General features: G+C 45.3%; 1 protein-coding gene across 1 annotated transcript in view; it reads right to left on the minus strand.

The window, feature by feature from the left end:
* Window positions 1-21,371, minus strand: part of PTAC13 (plastid transcriptionally active 13) — a 69,625-nt gene extending 48,254 nt beyond the window's left edge. Inside the window, exon 1 of the mRNA XM_086514277.1 lies at window positions 20,905-21,371. Coding sequence (XP_086370403.1) covers window positions 20,905-21,354 — 450 coding nt within the window. The 5' untranslated portion in view covers window positions 21,355-21,371. The remainder of the gene's footprint in view (window positions 1-20,904) is intronic.
* Window positions 21,372-23,633: the final 2,262 nt, after the last annotated feature.

A 23,633-nucleotide genomic window follows, 5' to 3' on the forward strand; every position in this document is an offset into this window, starting at 1 on the left:
GGATACTTTGCATGGAGGTGATGAGCATGAGGGTGGTGAAGAAGAATTTCCCCCACCAGGTGGTTTTTCCGACCCTCCCCCTTCCCCATCTACGACAAGGATTGCACTAACTCCTATGGAGGCTTTTGACAAGATGATGGACAGGAAGTTAGAACGCGAAGCAAGGAAGTTAGAACGCTAAGCACGAACAACAGAAAGAATGGCAGAAATTGATCGTAAGTACCAAGAAAGAATGGCAGCCATAGTGCGTGAGAGCGAGCAAGCACGCTTGGAAGCCAAAGAAAGACAAGCCGAATTGGATCGTGAGCGCGAAGTAAGAGAAGCAGCATTTGATCGCGAGAACAAAGCAAGAAAAGCAATGAACGACCAACACATAAAAGAGATGTTGCGACTCTTTTCTCAAGTGCAGGCACAGATGCAAGAGCTTTGGGAAAAGGAGACTCTCTCCGTCTCTTCTTCTCCCAAGCATGACACACATGATTTGCATGATTATGATAAGCATGATGATTTGAATGACAATGATAAGCATGATGAATTGCATGATAATGACAAGCATGATGATTTGCATAAAGATGATGTGATTGTTCACAAGGATGATGTGTTAGTCGATACTTTCTCTAGTGAAGCTAACCTCATTGCAAAGATGATCAATCACGAAGCACCGATCTTGGCTCTCGAGCCTAGGTCCAAAGAACCCCCTCACGAAGCACCGATCTTGGCTCTCGAGCATAGGTCCACAGAACCCCCCCCCAGGAAGTATTATGTGTTCGCATGATTCGTCAGTATGCATTCTTCGAGTGTTTTATTCGTGATCATTTCCTGTATTTTAGTCACCGTCTTTATGTGATCCCTTTTCATAGGCATAACATATGTACGATGAACATGATTCACTCGTGAATGAGCTTTGATATATGCGGATTACTCATGAAAAGATGAAATGTTTATTGTCACGTGACACATCCAACCCTATGTGTCCGTGGACAAGCTACAGCATGACCAGGGTTCAGTTCAGTCAAGTCAATCTGGAATAGGAAGTGATCTGGCACTTTTGTCACGTGACACATCCAACCCTGTGTGTCCGTGGACAAGCTATAGTGGAATGAATGTTAGGTGCAACGGAATGAATGTATGCGGATTGTTCATGAAAAGCTGAAAAGTATGCATTCAAGGAAGTCACATTCCATGTTTCTTCCTTGACACGACACAGTTGAAGAAAGAGCACAAGAAAGATTGAGCATCAAGCATCAGCATTTCCGCTGTGAATTGCCGCAGTTGATTGATTTAGATCAGAAGAGAAAGGTTCGATCTCATTGTTTGCGTGTGCGTGGGAACGGGTTAGCACTCCGTCTCTTTGTTCATCTACATTGCATGCACAGTCTTTGAGGAAGACAAGATTTTTTCCACTCACTTTACATGGAATGGGTATGTTCATGGTTTTGTGTTGGAAGTGGTTTCAGGAATTTTCATCCTCGGAGATTCTTGAAGAAGAAAGAAGCATGACTCTAGACGAAGTTGAAGCATCGAAGGAGCCATAGAAGACTTTGTGTCGCTTTCGGCGCAGCCCAAAGAAGCAAGCATTGCAGACCTTTATGAAATTTAAGTACCGCACGACCCACACATCAGAGTGGGTCGGCGAAGAGTCCCTTCCAGGATTCCGAATGCTAATGGCGATCTCCCTCGACGCCATACAGTTTGGTACCAGTACCTCACTTTGAAAAGGAGAGGATGTCACGTGACACATCCAACCCTATGTGTCCGTGGACAAGCTACAACATGATCAGGGTTCAGTCAGTCCGGTCAGTCTAGATTTAGAAGTGATCTGGCACTTTTGTGAGTCTATTCGTAGACCGTGCATGCCCTGTCACTTAGTGTAGATGCATATCCTCTAGTTGCACACAGCATGATCATAAGAATTCCCATCAGAATCCTTCAGGAGAATATTCGAGTGCATTTAGCGTATTTTACCTATTTTTGGCATTTTTTACTTATTAATTTAAGTGACTTTCCAACAAAAGTAGGTAGGGCAATTTGGGTAAGAAAATATATAAGCAAACCAAAGTTAGCACTAAATGGCAGAAGAGGCAACAGGAGCCAAGCTTAGCAGGCAACTTCTCAACAAGAACTTGGTGGTCTTTCCTCCCAGCAAAGGACTCAGCACCTTGGCGTTTCCGTCAAGGTGGTCATCGCCATACCTCTCAGATCCTAGCGTTTTGCATCAGCATCCTCGCCAAGTAGCAGCATCCCCTAGCGTTTTTGCATCAGCATTCATCGCCAGAAGAAGCAGACACAGCTAGCATTTTTGCAGAGATATGCAGCCCTAGCGTTTTTGAAGATCTCCGCATTTGCACATTTCAGCCTTCACTGATTTTCAGCAGTAAAAGAGTAGAAGATTCAACCCGGAAAGAACCTTAGTTTTTAGCCCCTAAGAACCTCTGTTTTCAGCCCTAAACCTGCAGATTTTCTGCGTCAAAGACCCACAAAAACAGCCCCCAAATCAGCGTTTTTGGACTACTTGCAGATTTCAGCCCATAGCGTTTTTGGACAGCAATAGAAAGATTGCAGATTTCAGCCCTTAGGTCGGTCTCGTCGTCCCCGTCGTCATCGTCAACATAGTCTAGACTTGCATCAGTCTCATGCATCACCATTGTACCAGATTGTGCAATCATAAGTAGACCACCGCCGACGAGAGTGGGGCCTTCGGAGGAGGGTTTTACAACGTCTCTGGTGTCGTATCTCTTCTCTCTCTATCTCTTAGTCTCATACACTTGCACGCACAGTGTCCATTCACTTTGTTTGTGATCATAGCATTCTCTCATTAAGAACGGAAGGCTCTACCTTCCATAAGCACAAAAGGAACCTTGAGCACAGTTCGGAGCACTCATCTTGAGCAAAGCACAAACATTCATTCCGCTGCACCTAACACCTTTTGTGAGTGTGCGCAGACCGTGCATGTCCAGTCACGTAGAGTAGATGCATATCCTCTGGTTGCACACAGCATGATCATCAGTATTTCCATCCGAACCCATCAGGAACATTTTTACAGTTCGTAGACCTATTTTCCCTATTTTTGACATTTTTCACTTATTATTTTTAAGGGACTTTTGTTGGAAAGTAGGTAGGGCAAATTTACTAAGTTTGTATAAATAGAAACCTAGCGCTAGCACTTTCTGGCAAAAGAGGCAGCAGGAGCATTGCTCACAGGCAACTTCTTAGCAGGACCCCAAGGACCTCTAGGGTTTTTGCTCCACAGCAGATTGGCTAGCGTTTTTGGACAAGAACTCAGATCAGCCAGCGTTTTGCTTATGCATCAGCTTGGCGACAGAACCACAGCAGCAAGACCAATCAAGAAGCCTAGCGTTTTGCATTTGCAGGACAACCAACCACAGCAGACAGATTTCAGCCCTAGCGTTTTTGCATCAGCATAGCGTTTTGCAGTTTCACCGCGACGCAACACCAAGAAGCATCAGCGTTTTCAGTTTTCAACAGTCAGTACCCACAGAAGAAGTCCCAAACCTCGTAGATCTCACCTTCCCGTAGCTGATCCTCGCCGCACGGTCAAATCCCACAAAGTTTGCAGATTCAGCCCGGAAAACGCAGATTTCAGCATCTACATTTTCAGCGCATCGTCGTCGTATCGTCGTCATCGACATAAGAGTCAGAATTCAACAGATAAACATTTGCAGATTTCAGCCCGTCTCGTTGTCGTCCTCATCGTCGTCCACATCGTCGGCAAGTCCAAGCATTGTAGAGGTTTGTGCAATCATAAGTAGACCACTCTCGCCATAGAGAGTGGGGCCTTCGGAGGAGGGTTTGACAACTTCTTGTGTCGTATTCTCTTCTCTCTCTATCTCTCAGTCTCAGCACCTTCACGCACAGTGTCCATTCACTTTGTTTGTGTCCATTGCACTCTCTCACTAAAGGAACGGAAGGCTCTCCCTTCCTATTAGGTGCAGTGGAATGATTGTTTGCGCTTTGCTCAAGATGAGTGCTCCGAATTGTGCTCAAGGTTCCTTTTGTTCTTATGGAAGAGAGAGCCTTCCGTTCTTAATTAGAGAATGCTATGATCACAAACAAAGTGAACGGATATTGTGGGTGCAAGTGTATGAGACTGAGAGATAGAGAGAAGAGAGATACGACACCAGAGACGTTGTAAAACCCTCCTCCGAAGGCCCCACTCTCGTCGGCGAGACCGACGAGAGTGGTCTAGTTATGATTGCACAATCTGGTATAAATGGAATGCATGAGACTGATGCAAGTTTAGGCTATGTCGGTGACGACGACGGGGATGACGACGACGACTTAAGGGCTGAAATCTGCGGTCTTCTATCTGCTGTCCATAAAAATGCTATGGCTGAAAATCTGGGACTGTTTTCGGTGGCTGAAAATGACTGTTCTGGTTGCGTTTTTGAGGGCTGAAATCTACTAATCTTCTATCTGCTGAATTATGACTCTATGTCGATGACGATGTCGATGGCGACGATGCGACGACGACGCGCTGAAAACTGTAAACCTTGCGGAAACTGACCGTGCGGCGAGGAACTGCTGCGGGAAGGTGAGATCTGCGAGGTTCGGAACTTGATCTGTGATGTCTAACTACTGAAAACTGAAAACGCTGATCATACTTGACTTTCTGTCGCGATGATCTGCAAAAACGCTGAGGTGGTGCTGCAAATCAAAAACGCTAGGGGCTGAAATTGGTCCTTCTGTAGCAGTGGTTCTGCAAATGCAAAAACACTAGGCTGATCTGCTGTGTAGCGATGGCGCCGGGGCTGATATGTTGTGCACCAACACGCTAGGGCTGATCTGATCCCCACAATGCTAGCTTTAGGCTTCTGCTCCAAAAACCCTAGGTCTCCTGGGGGGGTTCAGCTGAGAAGTTGCCTGTTGAGCGTGGAGCTCCTGCTGCCTCTTCTGCCATTTAGTGCTAACTTGGGTTTGCTTATATATTTTCTTAGCAAAATTGCCCTACCTACTTTTGTTGGAAAGTCACTTAAATTAATAATTGAAAAATGTCAAAAATAAGAAAAATAGGCTAAATGCACTAGAAAAATCCCCTAACTGATTCTAATGGATAATGATGGGAATACTGATGATCATGCTGTGTGCAACCAGAGGATATGTGAAACCGGCCCGTAGGGCGGTAGGCGTTGGCTTTCACCCGAAATTCTTTACTTTATACACACACACAGAGCACTTTGCAAAGGAGACCTGTAACGGGAGTTAACACTTAAACACACACACGGCTCGGAAGCTAGAATGCTCCGAGCAGACGCCGACAACCTGTAGGTCCCAAAATTGGCGCCCCTTTCGGTATTTCTTTATTCTTTAGGAGGATAAATTACAAGGTAAGGTCCTCGGAAGCCTTCGCGTGTATCCACCTAGATACCATTTGATTTGGCCAAATTTTGGCAGCATAACAACCCCAAAACTTGCGCGAAACCAATTCCCCTGCTGGAACTCGCTTGCACTGTCGTATACCCTCTGATTCCTCTCCAAAAACAGTAAATTCAGCACGCTGTATTTACTGGTTTTTGCCCTGTTTTCAACCCCAAACAGTCCCCTAACTGTCCTTTGCCAGTGGGGCACGATTCCCAATGATCCTAGCGTCCGTATGGCTGAAAAACAGTAAATATACAACGCATACACAGCGCTGATTTTGCACCTGTATGGTGAGGTTATGACCCTCACCAGTGCCTGCTTTGGAGCAGCAGCTAGCTACCCCTGTTCCTGCTCAAGGAGGCTCTTGCCTCAGCACAAAAGCATGAACCCACACAACTGTACATCAATCAAATGAGTAGCCATCTTGAGGGGCATCACATAACTGCACGTAGGGGAGAGAGAGAGCAGTGTGTAGTGTGCAGGGCATCACTCCTAGCACCACACTGTACATGAGAGGGAAAGGAAGCACTCCATAGCTCTTAACCTGTGACAAAAGCTGAAATGAGGCCTCTCCCAGCATAAAATTCAGCGCCACTTCTTCTGCAAGAGGAAAGTGCATGAAAATTCGACACTTGGCGCATTTACAAGCATTTGCCCGTTTCGGGTTCGCCGCTTAAAAATATCCTGACCGGTTGCCCAGTTGACTTCACGGCAGAGTTATAAAATGTTCCCCTAGTCATACCGGAGGTAATGACGCGAACACATTTCATGGCCCAAAATAGCAGTTCCCTAAATTTTAGGAGATGCTTCCGTTGGGCTCCCACTGGTCTTCTGACCATCTATCCTCATTGTGACCGCATCCAAAAGTGCAATGTGGCCCAACTGTCGGATACTTTTTGTTGGTAGTCCCACCTTGACTTTACGCCTTAATTGAGTTCACTTCCTAGTATCCACCAACTTGCTAAGTGCGACGGGGGGACCTATATGATCTTGCTCTGAGCCTAGACATCCTCTTACCATACGAATTCCAGTGCCGACCACTTCCCATCTGCGGGTGAATCTACCGTTCACATTGGCCATACAATGTCCGACCCTTTGCTGCTTCAAAAAGAGGGTCTTAAACAAATAAAATAAACCCCATTGGAAAGAAACCAACAACCAAGGTTAGCAGTTGCCACATCTCTGTGACATGGTTAATAATTGCCACGTCCTCGTGACATACCCCCCTCTTGAAATCGCAAACGTCCTCGATTGCATACCATAAATACACGCCACTGATGATCTTGTGCTATCAACACTCTTTTATCATCGCATGTATCCGCAAGAAAGGTCGTAACATACATAGATACAAATGACTTAATGAGGCCTTCATACTTTTGCCATTTCTATCTATGGCACTAGCTCTATCATTACCCCTCCTTTGCACACGTTGGGTTGGGGCATAAGTAGGCTGTAACCCAAAGGCTTCAAGGTAGAGCTGCAATACATTTGGTGACTCTGACAGTTCATGCTCTTCCATCCACTTTGCATCCATAGGTGGATAGTTCTTGAACTTCACCAAATAACGTCTTGCAACTTGTCCTTTAACTTTTCTGTCCTTATGTGCCAAAACTTGCTCAGGTACCAGGATCTCATCAAGTTCCTCAACTTCTGGCTGATCCTCAACTGGCATATCTTCTGGCACATCACCCACGAAGGGTCTTAGAAGACTCACGTGAAACGCATTATGAATCTTCCACGCATCAGGCAATTTCAGCCTGTAAGCCACATCGCTGATCTTGTCAAGCACTTGAAAAGGCCCATAGTAACGCATGCTGAGCTTAGGAAACAGCCGTTCCTTGCCCTTCATCTTCTTTAACCTTGCCTTTTCGAACCTTAAGAGAACCCAATCACCAGGTGATAGTAACAATTCACGACGGTGACGATCAGCAGCCTTTTTCTGTTTTGCCTGAGTCTTCTCCAAGGCAACTTTAATCTTCTTATACATCTCATCCATGTTCTCAACATATCGATCTGCCTCAAAGATCTTGTCCTTTGTGTGCAAAATGGGAGGAACCTTTTTGCCGCCTTCAACGATTTCAAAAGGTGCTTTGCCAGTAGACGAATGCACCGTATTATTGTACGCATACTCAAGCATAGGCAAATACTGTTCCCACTTGCCCTTATTATCTGACACACAGCATTTCAGCAGATCTAAGACAGTAGAATTGGCCTCTTCTGATTGTCCATCAGTTTGTGGATGAAACGAAGACGAAAACTTGAGCGTAGTGCCCATGTTCTCAAACAATCCTCTCCAGAACAAACTGGTCATGCGAGGATCACGATCATTGATAATCGATTGTGGCATACCATGGTACTTAAACACATTGTACATGAACAAGCGTGCCATCTGATCAGATTTTATCTTCTTCTTGACAGGGATAAAATGGGCTTGCTTGCTGAACCTGTAGATAATGGTCCATATACCATCATTCCCTGTTGGCGTCCTTGGAAGATCAAAGATAAAGTCCATAGCAATGCTTTCCCATGGCTTATCCGAAATCGGGAGTGGTTGTAACAACCCTGGTGCCTTTTGCCTGTCAAACTTGACCTTTTGGCAAACTATGCATGCTCGCACAAAGGCATCCACATCTCTCCTCAAGGTAGGCCAATAGAAGAACGTCTCTACCGCTTTAACTGTCGCATCAATGCCACGATGCCCTGCATACGGTGGGACATGACTCTCTTCCATGAGCTTATGTCGCAGTGGCCTAGTGACACAAAGTCTGCCATGCATCATCATAAAACCATCTCTGAGGAGGTAGTGCTCGTGATGTTGCCCCTCTTGTAACTGTTCAAAGATCCTTGCAAAATCTTCATCAGCAGTATACTGTTCCTTCATGTCATCTAACTCATGATGATAAGGAATTGACACAACTGAAATTTGTGGCTTTCTTGATAACGCATCAGCCACAACATTCTTCTTGCCTTCCACATGCATAATCTGGAAGTGGAACATGGAAAGAATGTTTGCCCATCGCATATGCTTTTCGGATAACTTTGACTGTGTCAAGAAGTATCGCAAGGTCTGATGATTTGTTTGGACAACAAAATCAGCACCTAAGAGGTAGTGCTTCTAGCTAGAAAGCGCATGAATAATGGCCAAGAGCTCTTTCTCATAGACTTGCATAGTTCTCTCTGGCCCTTGCAAAATTCGGCTTTCATAGGCTACTACCCGTCCATCTTGCATTAGCACTGCTTTGATGCTACTGCCACACGCGTCACACTGGACCACAAATGACTTCCTGAGATCTGGCAAAACAATAACTGGATCTAAAGTCAACTTTTCCTTTAAGAGACTAAAAGCTGAAATCTCTTTTTGGGTCCATCCGAAAGTGACCTCTTTCTTTTGCAATGCGTGAAGAGGCGATGCTATCTCTGCAAAATTTCTGATAAACCTTCTATAGTAGGAACACAATCCCAAGAAGCTTCTGACATCGTGCACAGTCTTCAAGTCTGGCCATGTCTTGATAGCTTCGACCTTTGCGGGATCCATTCTAACACCATCCTTTGAGACTATGTGGCCCAGAAAGTGGATCTCTTCGAGGAAGAATTCACTTTTCTTAGGATTGACAAGTAACCTGTGACTGCGCAGCTCTTCGAACACAATGGTCAAGTGACGCCTATGCTCCTCTTCATTCTTCGAATACACAATCATGTCATCGAAGAATGTTCCAACAAACTATTGATGCGAGCGGAAAATCCGGTCCATCATTCTGTTGAACGTGGCAGGAGCATTTGTTAGCCCAAACGGCATCACTAGAAACTCATAAAGACCAAATGTCGTTCTAAACGCAGTCTTGTGCACATCCTCTGGGCTTATACGAATCTAATGGTACCCACTCTTAAGGTCTATCCTGCTGAAAATTGCAGCACCCTCTAAACGATCGAGGATATCATCAATGCGAGGAATAGGAAACCTATTCTTGATGGTATTCTTATTCAACGCACGGTAATCAATACACATGCGCCATGAGCCATCCTTCTTCTGCACTAGGAGCACTGGGGAGCAAAAAGGTGAAGAACTAGGCTGGATAAGCCCCTTCTCTAATAACTCCTCAATTTGGCCCATAATCTCTTTCTGCTGCGCCGCACTAACCCTGTAGGGAGGTTTATTTGGTGGGCTACACCCTGGCACCAAATCTATCCGATGGTCCTCAGGTCTCTCTGGCGGCAATTGCGACAGTAATGAATCAGAAAAACAATCACTAAACTTTTGCAAAAATGCTAACCTTTCTTTATCTAACACAGATAAATTTGATTGATCCCTATCTGAGACATCACGTGCAAAAATCAAGTACACAGAAAGATGATTCTTTATTACAGAAGTGATAGCAGAAGCAGATACAATAGGGACTGACTCTCCTTTAAGCTTTACATCCAAGATGTGAGTTTTGCCCCTATGCTGTACAGTGATCTTTTTGTTGTAGGCATCCAAGACTCCATGCACTCGGAACATCCACGGGATCCCCAACAAGGCGTCACAACCTTCCAGCGGCATGATGTAAAACTCTTCAGTGTCCACATACGACTGAATATGAAGACGCAGTTTTCCAATGATGGGAGTAACACACTCTGAGTGGCCAGGACATGCCAACCCTGCCTCTGCGGTGTACCCCATCTCTTCAGCTCTGATGCCCAGCTTCATAGCTAACTCTGGTGAGATAAAGTTGGCTTTGGCACCTGGATCAAAGAAGATGAGTGCTGTCTGATCCCTAACTTTACCCCATGCCCTGCATAACTCACTGGCATCTGTGCTGGGCCTGTCACCCACCATGTCTGGCACTAAACCTGCCGTGGGTTTAGGCTTCTTGCCTTTCTGGTCTTCTTTATCCTTTGAGTCAGCTGGCCTTTTCCTTTGTGGACAATTGATAGAAATATGACTAGGCTGCTCACATATAAAGCATTTGTTCTCAGCCATTAGGACCTTCTTTTCCTCGAGCGACTTGCGCACAAAAGGCTTCCTTTTCTGTTTCTTTGCCTGTGCTCCAGAAGTCCCAGCTGAATCCTTGTCTTTGGTGACCTGTTCAGACCCCTGTGACGCATCAGGAGCCGTTTTCACAAAGGGCTTCTTCGCTGAATTTTTCTTTTGCTGCCCTCCTTTATCACTGCTCGGAAATCCACTGTCCTCTCCTTTCAACAGGGCAAGACCAGTGTTCGCAACTTGCATGAGCTGAGTAAGGGTAGCCACTCTGTTCTTTGTACAGTAATCACGAAGCCCTTTAGGCAGCCCACAACAATACTTCTCTATCTGCTCTGTCAGTGGCACAAATCTGTAGGAGGTCACTGAGAGTAACGCTTTACAAAACCTCCTATTGTACTCCAGCAAGCTCTTGCACGAAGCTGAAGTAAGCTGGTGCCAATCTGTCAGGACATCGGCTTCAAATTCATTTGATAGCCAAGCAGATGCAAACATTTGCTTGAAGTAAACCCAAGTGGCGGGTGCCTGTCCTTGCATTAACAATGTCGTCCACCATGTAAGCGCATTGTCCCTTAAGAAAGTGGCAGCTTTCCTAACCTTCGAGGCCTCTGTAAAATTCCCTCCCGCATAAGCTGTATCAAACTGCTGGAGGAAAGTGAGGGCCTTTGTCTTGTCCTCGAAACCACTGAAGGTACTGAACTTTATTGTTGCACCACCTTCTTTGTAAGCCTTCGGCTTCTCTAGTGCCCCCAAGTTGTCATACGGAATGGTCTGCAACATGGGCACTGTACTAGGCATGATCGGCACGCCTTGGCCATTCACATTTTGCGTAAGAGGTGCGATATCTGGCTGCTGTCCAGAAAAACCAGCCATGCCAAAATGACCCTGTGGCACCCCAAACTGGCCCTGGTTGCAGAGGAAACCTTGCTGCATGCCGATAGTACCATACATGGGGTTTGGCATGATGCCTTGCATACCCCCGAACACTGTTCCTGGCATGTACGGCTGACTTCCAGACGCAAAACCAGCCATACTTTGGAACACTGATCCACCCCCGAAATACCCAGGATGTACCGTGGGTGGTGGAAAAACTGAGTGCATAGCCTGGTATCCAGCTCCCTGTCTATTCAAGACAGCATGCTGGCTCTGAAAGGTGGCGGGCTGAACTGGCATAACCTGTGGAATAGGCGTTCTAGCCACCTGTTCAAGCACAGGAGAAACCTGCTTTGGAGCCCCCGACTCCGCAACATGCGAGTGTTCCCTTTCCTCCTGCGCCTCATGAAGTACCTGGGCTTGAGCTTCAACAAGCTCCGTACGCGGCGTAGGTTGCCTATTTTGCTGTTGCACTGGTGGCGCTTGCAAGAATTCCATAAACCTCGGATTCTGCACCAGCTGCGAAAAGACATTCACCGCGGCAACTAACTGAGTCTTAAACGCATCATCCTCAAGTTGCCCTATCATAAAGCCCTGTACTACTGGAGAGACATTCACGTTGACAGGAGGTACAGACTGACGTGGCCGTGAGCTCTCGCCAATCTCAAAAACCATAGGAATCTCCTGCCTGTCCTTTGGAGAGGAACCCTCTTCCATAATTCCCTTCCCCTTGTCGGCCATAGTGTAATCCCCGCGTTCTTGCATTGTGTGTCTTTACCCTGAACAATCCAGGCTCACTCTTTGAGGAAAAAGTGATTGATGTCCCGGCAACGGAACCATGAAACCGGCCCGTAGGGCAGTAGGCGTTGGCTTTCACCCGAAATTCTTTACTTTATACACACACACAGAGCACTTTGCAAAGGAGACTTGTAACGGGAGTTAACACTTAAACACACACACGGCTCGGAAGCTAGAATGCTCCGAGCAGACGCCGACAACCTGTAGGCCCCAAAATTGGCGCCCCTTTCGGTATTTCTTTATTCTTTAGGAGGGTAAATTACAAGGTAAGGTCCTGGGAATCCTTCGCGTGTATCCACCTAGATACCATTTGATTTGGCCAAATTTTGGCAACATAACAGCCCATAAACTTGCGCGAAACCAATTCCCCTGCTGGAACTCGCTTGCACTGTCGTATACCCTCTGATTCCTGTCCAAAAACAGTAAATTCAGCAAGCTGTATTTACTGGTTTTTGCCCTGTTTTCAACCCCAAACAGTCCCCTAACTGTCCTTTGCCAGTGGGGCACGATTCCCAATGATCCTAGCGTCCGTATGGCTGAAAAACAGTAAATATACAACGCATACACAGCGCTGATTTTGTACCTGTATGGTGAGGTTATGACCCTCACCAGTGCCTGCTTTGGAGCAGCAGCTAGCTACCCCTGTTCCTGCTCAAGGAGGCTCTTGCCTCAGCACAAAAGCATGAACCCACACAACTGTACATCAGTCAAATGAGTAGCCCTCTTGTGGGGCATCACATAACTGCACGTAGGGGAGAGAGAGAGCAGTGTGTAGTGTGCAGGGCATCACTCCTAGCACCACACTGTACATGAGAGGGAAAGGAAGCACTCCATAGCTCTTAACCTGTGACAAAAGCTGAAATGAGGCCTCTCCCAGCATAAAATTCAGTGCCACTTCTTCTGCAAGAGGAAAGTGCATGAAAATTCGACACTTGACGCATTTACAAGCATTTGCCCGTTTCGGGTTCGCCGCTTAAAAATATCCTGACCGGTTGCCCAGTTGACTTCACGGCAGAGTTATAAAATGTTCCCCTAGTCATACCGGAGGTAATGACGCGAACACATTTCATGGCCCAAAATAGCAGTTCCCTAAATTTTAGGAGATGCTTCCGTTGGTCTCCCACTGGTCTTTTGACCATCTATCCTCATTGGGACCGCATCCAAAAGTGCAATGTGGCCCAACTGTCGGATACTTTTTGTTGGTAGTCCCACCTTGACTTTACGCCTTAATTGAGTTCACTTCCTAGTATCCACCAACTTGCTAAGTGCGACGGGGGGACCTATATGATCTTGCTCTGAGCCTAGACATCCTCTTACCATACGAATTCCAGTGCCGACCACTTCCCATCTGCGGGTGAATCTACCGTTCACATTAGCCATACAATGTCCGACCGTTTGCTACTTCAAAAAGAGGGTCTTAAACAAATAAAATAAACCCCATTGGAAAGAAACCAACAACCAAGGTTAGCAGTTGCCACATCTCTATGACATGGTTAATAACTGCCACGTCCTCGTGACAATATGCATCTACACTAAGTGACTGGGAATGCACGGTCTACTAATAGACTCACAAAAGTGCCAAATCAATTCTAATCTAGACTGACTGGACGGACTGAACCCTGATCATGTTGTAGCTTGTCCACGGACACATAGGGCTGGATGTGTCACGTGACACTTCCGTGAGTAAAAGGAACGTTGAGCATAGTTCGGAGCACTCATCTTGAGCAAAGTTCAACATTCACTTCCGTTGCACCTTACATTGGTATCAGAGCTTTGGCAGTGTTTTGTATCACTCAAGGAAAGAACCACAAGAACCACTGAATTGTTTTTGCTTGTTGAGGTCGCACATAACCCAAGTCCTCTTGGGCGTGTCGATTCCTAATCTTGTTTTTGAAGAGTGACAGGAATCCCAAGAAAGAAGGGCTTGTCTAGCCTCCCCTTGTGCCTCTTTTCACTCATTAAGAGCGGACCGTGCACTTAGCGGCCGGCCAATCGACGTGAGGTGGGAAAAAGCAACCTTGGTGTGAGCGCAAGGACGCTAAGGGTGCGCCCGCGGAAAAGAGCAGAACTCAAGTGAAGAGAAGATCCTTCTCTAACACAGATTGCAAGCGAAAGAAGAACCGCAAGAACCCCAAGACCCTTAAGAACCTCAAGAACTCAAGAACCCCAAGAACCAAGACCCACAAGAACCCAAGTTCCTCGTGAACTTAAGAACCCAAGACCACAAGACCCACAAGAACCTACGACTTCAGTGGATGGTCATCACTCGAAGCGGAATGGATACTTCGCTTGGAGGTGGTGGGCATGAAAGAAGCGAAGAAGAATTTCCCCACCAAGAAGGTTTTTCTGACCCTCTTCCAAGGATTGCACTAACTCCTACGGAGGCTTTCGACATGATGATGATAGACATGAAGTTAGAACGTGAAGCAAGAGAAGAAAAAAGAAAAGCAATGAACGACCGACACATGGAAGAGATGTTGCGACTCTTTTCTCAAGTGCAGGCACAGATGCAAGAGATTCGGGAAAAGGAGACTCTCTCAGTCTCTTCTTCTCCAGAGCAAGACACATAGGAATTACATGATTTCCATGATGATAAGCACGATGATTTGAATAATAATGACAAGCATGATGATTTGCATGATGATCACGATGTGATTTTTCCCAAGCATGATGATTTGCAGGAAGATGATGTGATTGTTTACAAGGATGATGTGTTAGTTGATACTTTCTCTAGTGAAGCTAACATCATTGCAGAGACGATTAATCACGAAGCATCGATCTTGGCTCTCGAGTCGAGGTCCAAAGAACCCCCTCAGGAAGAACCGATCTTGGCTCTCGAGCCTAGGTCCAAAGAACTCTCACAGGAAGTATTATGTGTTCGAATGATTAGTCAGCACACATTGTTCGAGTGTTTCATTAGTGATTGTTTCCTGTATTTTAATCAGCGTCTTTATGTGATCCCTTTTCCTAGGCATGACATCTTGTACGTTGAGCACGTTTCACTCATGAATGAGCACGGATGTATGCGGATTATTCATGAAAAGCTGAAAAGTATGCATTCAAGGATGTCACATTCCATGTCTCTTCCTTGGCACGACTCAATTGTAGAAAGAGCACAAAAGTATGAGCACCAAGTATGGGCATGTTCATTGTGATTTGCCCCAATTGATTGATTTAGATCAGCGAGACAAGATTCGATCTCATTGTTTGCGTGTGTGTGGTGAACGGCTTTGCACTCCGTCTATTTGTTCATCTACATTGCACGCATAGTCTTTTAGGAAGACAAGAATTTTTCCAGTCACTTTACATGGAATGGGTATGTTCATGTTTTTGTGTTGGAAGTGGTTTCGGGAATTTTCAGCCATAGAGATTCTTGAAGATGAAAGAAGCATCACTCTAGACGAAGTTGAAGCATCGAAGGAGCCACAGAAGACTTTGTGTCGCTTTCGGCACGGCCCAAAGAAGCAAGCGTTGCAGACCTTTATCAAGTTCAAGTATCGCACGACCCACGCATCAGAGTGGGCCGACGAAGAGTCCTTCACAGGATTCCGGATGCTATTGGCGATCTCCCTCGACGCCATACAGTTTGGTACCAGTACCTCACTTTGAAAAGGAGTGCATGTCACGTGACACATCCAACCCAATGTGTCAGTGGACAAGCTACAGCATGACCAGGGTTCAGTTCAGCCAAGTCAGTCTAGAATAGGAAGTGATATGGCACTTTTGTGAGTGTGCGCAGACTGTGCATGTCCAGTCACGTAGAATAGATGCATATCCTCTGGTTGCACACAACATGATCATCAGCATTTCCATCCCAACTCATCAGAGCAGTTTTACAGTGCATAGACCGATTTCCCCTATTTTTGACATTTTTCACTTATTATTTTTTAGTGACTTTTGTTGGAAAGTAGGTAGGGCAAATTTACTAAGTTTGTATAAATAGAAACCTAGCGCTATCACTTTCTGGCAGAAGAGGCAACAGGAGCATTGCTCACAGGCAACTTCTCAGCAGGACCCCAAGGACCTCTAGCGTTTTTGCTCCACAGCAGATTCACTAGCGTTTTTGGACAAGAACTTAAATCAGCCAGCGTTTTGCTTCTGCATCAGCTTGGCGACAGAACCACAGCGGCAAGACCAATCAAGAAGCCTAGCGTTTTGCATTTGCAGGACAACCGGCCGCAACAGACAGATTTCAGCCCTAGCGTTTTTGCATCAGCATAGCGTTTTGCAATTTCACCGCGACGCAACACCAAGAAGCATCAGCCTTCTCAGTCTTCAGCAATCAGTACCCGCAGAAGAAGTCCCGAACCTCGTAGATCTCACCTTCCCGCAGCAGATCCTTGCCGCACAGTCAGATTCCACGAAGTTTGCAGATTCAGCCCAAAAAACGCAGATGCACACAGATTTCAGCATCTGCGTTTTCAGCGCGTCGTCGTCGTATCGTTGTCATCGACATAGAGTCGGACTTCAGCAGATAAAGTTTTGCAGATTTCAGCCGGTAGCGTTTTCAGATTTCAGCCCGTCTCGTCGTCGTCCTCATCGTCGTCGACATCATCGGCAAGTCCAAGCATTGTAGAGGTTTGTGCAATCATAAGTAGACCGCTCTCGCCATAGAGAGTGGGGCCTTCGGAGGAGGGTTTGACAACTTCCTGGGGTCGTATTCTCTTCTCTCTCTATCTCTCAGTCTCAACACCTTCACGCACATTGTCCATTCACTTTGTTTGTGTCCATTGCACTCTCTCACTAAAGGAACGGAAGGCTCTCCCTTCCGTAAGTAAAAGGAACCTTGAGCACAATTCAGAGCACTCATCTTGAGCAAAGTTCAACATTCACTTCCGCTGCACCTTACATTTACATTCAAGGGAGTCACATTCCATGTCTCTTCCTTGGCATGACACAGTATCCGAAAGAGCATAAGAAGGATTGAGCATCAAGCATCGGCATGTCCATTGTGATTTGCCACAGTTGATTGATTTAGATCAGAAAGACAAATTTCGATTCCATTTTTTGTGTGTGTTTTGATGAACAGTTTGGCACTCCGTCTATATGTTCATCTACATTGCATGCACAGTCTTTAGAGAAGACAAGAGCTTTTCCAATCACTTTACTGTATGTTCATGTTTTTGTGTTGTAAGTGATTTCAGGAATTTTCACCTCGGAGATTCTTTAAGAAGGTAGACGCAACACTATTGACGAAGTGGAAGCATCGAAGGAGCCACAGAAGACTTTGTGTCGCTCTCGGCGCGGCCCAAAGAAGAAGACATTGCAGACCTTTATGAAGTTCAAGTACCGCACGACCCACACATCAGAGTGGGCCGACGAAGAGTCCTTTCCAGGATTCCAGATGCTGTTGGCGATCTCCCTCGACGCCATACAGTTCGGTATAAGTACCTCACTTTGAAAAGGAGGGGATGTCACATGACACATCCAACCCTATGTGTCCGTGGACAAGCTACTGCATGACTAGGGTTCAGTTCAGCCAAATCAATCTAGAATAGGAAGTGATCTGGCACTTTTGTGAGTCTGTTTGCAGACCGTGCATGCCCAGGCACTTAGAGTAGATGCATATCCTCTGGTTGCACACAGCATGATCATCAGATTTCCATCGGAACCCATCAGGAGCATTTTCACAATGCATAGACCTATTCTCCCTATTTTTGACATTTTTCACTTATTATTTTAAGTGACTTTTGTTGGAAACTAAGTAGGGCAATTTTGCTAAGTTTGTATATATAGAAACCTAGGGCTAGCACTTTCTGGCAGAAGAGGCAGCTAGAACTTCGGTTCAACACGCAACTTCTTTTTTTGCACCAAGACCAAGATCAGCCCAGCGTTTTTGCATTGCAGCAGTCTGGCGACAGTAAGACCAGTGAACAGCCCTAGCGTTAGCAGATTCCCTGCAGCAGAACAGTTTTCAGCCCTAGCGTTAGCAGTTTCCGGCGCAAGATAGATTTCAGCCCCTAGCGTTTTTGGTTTGCAGATCAACCTCAGCGTTTTTGCAGATCTTCGCGACGGAATCAGCCCTAGACTCAGCGTTTCCAGTTTTCAGCAGTTAAAACCCGCAGAAGAAGTCCCAAACCTCGCAGATTTCACCTTCCCGCAGAAGATCCTCGCCGCACGGTCAAATCCATCGAAGATTTCAGTTTCAGCCCGGAAAACACAGATTTCAGCAATTGCGTTTTCAGCGCATCATCGCCATCAACATCGTCACTGACATAGAGTCAGAATTCAGCAGATAAAGATTTGTAGATTTCAGCCCTTAGCATTTTCAGTTTTCAGCCCGTCTCGTCGTCGTCGACATCGTCAGCAAGTCAAAGCATTGTAGAGATTTGTGCAATCATAAGTAGACCGCTCTCGTCATAGAGAGTGGGGCCTTCGGAGGAGGGTTTGACAACATTCTGGTGTCGTATTCTTCTCTCTCTATCTCTCAGTCTCAGCACCTTCATTCACAGTGTTTATCCACTTTGTTTGTGATCACTTGCACTCTCTCATTAAAGAACGGAAGGCTCTCCCTCTCCCTTCCCTAAGTAAAAAAAACCTTGAGCACAGTTCGGAGCACTCATCTTGAGCAAAGTTCAACATTCACTTCCGTTGCACCTTCCACACCAAGTTCGAGCATTCCTCTTAAAGTAAGAGGCAACTCTCTGGATCTTAGAGTGCTTTGAGTAACGCCCTCCTGAGAAAGCTATGTCAAACTGCTGTATAAAAGACAGAGCCTTCCAAGCATCTCTATAACCAGAAAACGTGTCAAATTCAATTGAATGTCTACATCCTTAAACTCTCAGACTTTCTTGCTTTTGTCTTCCAGAAAGTCATACTAGTTGGCTTTATAAAAATTCTTCTTCTTTGCGTAAAAGCTGCTGTCATCAGAGTCCGAACTATCTGAAAACGAGTCCTCCGTACAACTATCAACCACGGGGCCAGATTTAAACTTCTTTGCCTTTTTCTTGCCCTTTCCGAAGCTTTGCTTTTTGCTTCGCTTTCTGTCTTCTTTGATCGAGTCAAATGAGCTGGAAACTGTCAGAAGAAGAAGAAGAAGAAGAAGAAGAAGAAGAAGAACTGGGTAAACCTTCAAATCGAACACGCTTCTTCTGCTTTCTTGCCGATTCAAAAGTAGACTGACGACCCAAATAACCCGGGAAGTCAGCGCCTTTCTTCTACTTTTTATCGTGCTTTTTAGCTTTGTTTTGCGCGTCAAAAAGCTGAGCAATTCGTGCATCAACCACCTCTTCTAATTCTTGCTCTGTGTACATCTTGGGAGTAGGAGGTTTCTTGAGAGCCGGTTTGAGGGGTGGTTCTGTGATCTGTTGGCACTGTGTATGCACCTCATCGAAAGAGGTCTCGCTCATATATTTTGCAAATTTTGGGTCCTTCCCAAAATTAAGCATCATCTTTGTTGCATCGCCGATCAATCGTCGACACTCCATCTCGTCGAGCTCCTCCTGAGTAGGCCGAGGCGGGCCATAATCCTCGCGTGAATCTTCGTTGTGATCTCTTCCCGCATCTCCGGATGCGGAGGAAGTCGAGCGATTTCTGCCTGAAGCCATAAGTGCCACGGAAAAAAAAAATATCGAATTTCTCGTAGAAGAGAAATCGGCGGTGCTCTGATACGACTATAACAGAGATGGACACTCCAAGTCGTGAATCTACCGCGACACCACAAACAATCACTTCAAAACAGTTCACAGTTCACAATTGATTCGACACTGGCCCGGCGGAGTTCCGTGCCTAGAGATATTGGCCCCAAAGACTAGCGCCCCTTTCGGTAGTTCTTTTTGTATTAATCTGTGTTCAAAGTACAAGAGTGCAAGAAGGCGCTCACTCTCAGACTCTGCGTCCAGATGCTCTGAGTTGTGAGAGGCCTAACCACATATTTAAAGGGTTTACAAGGGATGCTAAAAACAAAGCCCAAAAGCTAAAAAGCTTTTAAGATAAAGCAAGAGCAAAAGAGCTTCTCTCTCTCTCACGCATGGCGTAAAATAAAGCAAAGCCAAAAGCTGTCGCAAGCTACCGCAAATAGCGCCGCAATTTGCGGGCGTCCGTATAGCTGACACGTGGCCAATTTCTTTGCAATCTCCGGGTCTGCCGGACAACCAGCCATGTCAGCATTTCAGATGATTTTATGGGACTGCCCATGACCAAGGGAGAGTGTGTGTGAATGTCCGGTCTGCAACCCTATCATGCCACGTCACCTGTTTGTGACACCGCAAGGGGCGCCAATCTTTGGCGCCAATACCTCTAAGCACGGAACTACACCGGACCGTGTTGACTCTCTTTTGAACTGTGATTCGAAGTGTGAAGTATTTTTGAAGTGAATCTCTGCTGTGTCGCGGTAGAATCTTGACTTGGGGTGTCCAAGTCTGTTACAATAAGGGTGGCCAACCCACAACCAAGGGCAAGTACACACATGATGAGAAGCTTGTAAGCGAGAAGAAAAGCACTTGGAGAGTGAACATGATGCTCGAACACCGCTTTAAATAAAAGCCATTCCTATATAGTAGCATGTTGTTTGTCAAAGAAGCCTCAAAGATGGAGAGTGTGCAAGTGTTCATCTATTGTTCGCCTTCGCACAGCGTTCGACAAAGAGAGAGAGAGAGAGAGAGAGAGAGAGAGAGAGAGAGAGAGACGTGCCACAAACCTTTGCCTCTTCACTTCGCCGCCACCTGCTATCCACTATGACCACCCTTAATCCCCTTTGGATTTTTTCGAAGCATCGTCCAGACATAATGCCTTCATGTTGTCATTACCCTAGCTTCTGGGAAGATTGATGTACAAGCTCCAGAGTATTAAAACTACATTTTTGATCTTTGAGCAGTCTGATGATTGATCCTAGCGCACTTAAAGATTCTATCTTGTAAGGCATCTCCATATCAACTCATTAGTTAGCAAAGTACCTCAAAATCCTCATCTGGGAACTCGCGAGACAATGCAGAATTGATATCTTCGGCCAAGGGCAGCTCGAATCGCAGAGGGACAAGCAGCATCCACCATTGCATACCACGGGCCGTGAGGCGGGTCATGTCAAGCTCATAACGAAGACCCTTGGGAGAAGCCTTCTTCTTCTCCGACTCTTTCTGCTCCACCTCCTCGCGCCATGACACCTTCGGCTGCCCCCTCCGCTCATTTCTCTCCTTCCTGCGCTCCCTCGCGGATGATGGAGAAGCGGAAATGGCAGCACTATCGCTAGCGCAGCGTACGCCAAGAATTGAGCGTGGTGGAAGGCGGAGCAAGCTCTGATGTTGGAAACAACTCAATCCCAAATATTCCTGCTTACAGCCCACCATTTTGTGATCAATTCCACGAGCTGAGAGGTTTATCCGCTTCCTCTTGGAGAGATTGTTCATGCAGCGTTGGAAATTCTCTCCTCTTCTCACAAAATCGATGGTGAGTTAAGCAATTTTGATATCAATGTAAGCATGACCCTCTCTACAAAATCTTCGTAGCCAATCCGCTTCAAAGAGAGAGAAAGATATGTTTGGGGGGCGAGGGGGTGAGAGAGAGAGAGAGAGAGAAAAAGAAGAAGAAGAGTATTTTAACGTGGTAGAAAACTATCTCAAGAGACCTTAAAGATCTATTCGATGTGGCGAGTTGAACAAGAGAGAGAGAGAGAGAGTTGATTTTATTGCCAAGCTCTAACAAAAACTTGAAGTTCTACCATGCTTCATGTAGTAGATGAAGATGTAAGTCTTCACTCCAGTAGAACATGAAAACAAGAAGACCTCTGAAGGTGTAGGAGAGGCATACTGATTGGCATCATAATGTGCATAAATGTTCGTAAATTACATGAACTAAGCATCATCGAATTTGGCTCCATGTGGACACACATGTAGACTTGATAACCATACATGATCACTATGTCATAGAGGCATATTCATGTGGCTATTGGATGTATCCATGTTTTAGCAAACAAGCTAGGCTTCCACCACAAAGATGCACCATGTTATGCAAATTCTCATTGAAATCTTAAAAACAGGCTCATTTAGGCAATGATCGAACGTAAACAAGACAAGAAGACACTTAAAGGTCGAGGTGGTGTTCATAATTGTGTTGTAAGTGCTATACGAGTGCATTCGAAGGCAAAAGATGATTTTGAGTTGAACACGTGGCATGGTGTACCCAACATTCAGCTTACACTAAGAATCTTATGTGGACCACTAGCACCCCCTCATATCAATGTTATGAAAGAAGGGATCAAATAAATATTTTTATCTTTAATCCACCTTAAATATTCCATTCATGAGAAATATGATTTAATGTAAGATTGATGATGTGTTGACAGATGGGTAGATATGGGTTACGAGGACTCATTCACCCTGGGCAGCCTCTACTTATACAATTGAAGAGCAAATTCTATTTAGCTTTTATTAGTTTCTAGTTTGTAGGAAAGAGTATTTGATCTCTTCCGAAAAGCTTTTTACATCTGACCCACCCATTCCAACAAGAACCCCTAGCCACTCAATTCTTTCAATAACAATATAGACACATGCAATCCAAACCACCACTTACACTCACTTATCCCTCTAATAAAGTATCTCATTCAAATCATGTGTCGTACCCCTTTCAACGTAAATTCAAACCATCAACTTAGATACAATCACGTCCACAACACATTTGTCCTATTTATCTTAAGTATAAGCGTCGTGGGCACATCGCTTGAGTAGAACCTCCCAAGAAGTCCGCTCCCAACTCCAAATTTCATGTTGCTTCAGTAAGCTACATGCATGCAAGTGTGGATGCAGATAAACATCAACTCTCTCTCTCTCTCTCTCTCTCTCTCTCTCTCTCTCTCTCTCTCTCTCTCTCTCTCTCTCAAATCAACATCGAAACTTCACTTAATCACAAAAACTCAAACTCTTGATGCATATGCCTAATTCGATCAATGGTCATATGATTAGTGCTCCTAAATTAGAACTTTGAACTAAAGCTCCGATACCAATGAGAAGCCTAGGGTGTGGAAACCCGTACTCCACCTAGCCATCTTGCCTGATCTTATAGGGTAGCCCTCGTGCCAGTGCCCACATAGCCCTTGGCCTCACACTTTGTTTAAAGCATGATACTCTATACACATCCTATAATTTGTATTTCTTTTCTCAAGAAACAAGATAGGGGCTCCAAAAGATGAACTAGAACATAATATCAAGCCTTTGTTAAAAAGTTCAATTCCTTGTCTGTAATTTCTTATTTTTGAATGGGATTTTGCCTATACGGTGCCTTATGGGGAGGTTGACTTCTAGTAATATGTCCATTATACGGTCCTTAGGTTTAGAATGAGGTAGATGTGGAGGGTAGTTTAAAGCAAAGGAATCTTGATATTGTGTAAGATACAATGATGTGATGCACTCATGATGCAGTGGTTGGTGAAGGAGAACATTCTTTGGCTTCATTCAATAAATAAGGTTTTCTTTCTTATGATTATGTATTGCACAACGAGCTTGTGATGAGAGATCAAAGGAAACATTTCTTATGGTTTATTACTAGATAGGTGATTAATTTCTCTTTTTCTTTTTTTAAGTCAAAAGGCATACCTAGGATGATAACTTTGAATGTAAAGGGCAACTAAGAAAATTTTGCGTTTCTATGTAATTTCCCTATTTCCAAACCTTCCTACTTCTCATATATAACT

The sequence above is a fragment of the Adiantum capillus-veneris genome, chromosome 1 (genome assembly GCF_014529385.1).
Source record: "Adiantum capillus-veneris isolate H3 chromosome 1, ASM1452938v2, whole genome shotgun sequence".
NCBI lineage: Eukaryota > Viridiplantae > Streptophyta > Polypodiopsida > Polypodiales > Pteridaceae > Adiantum > Adiantum capillus-veneris.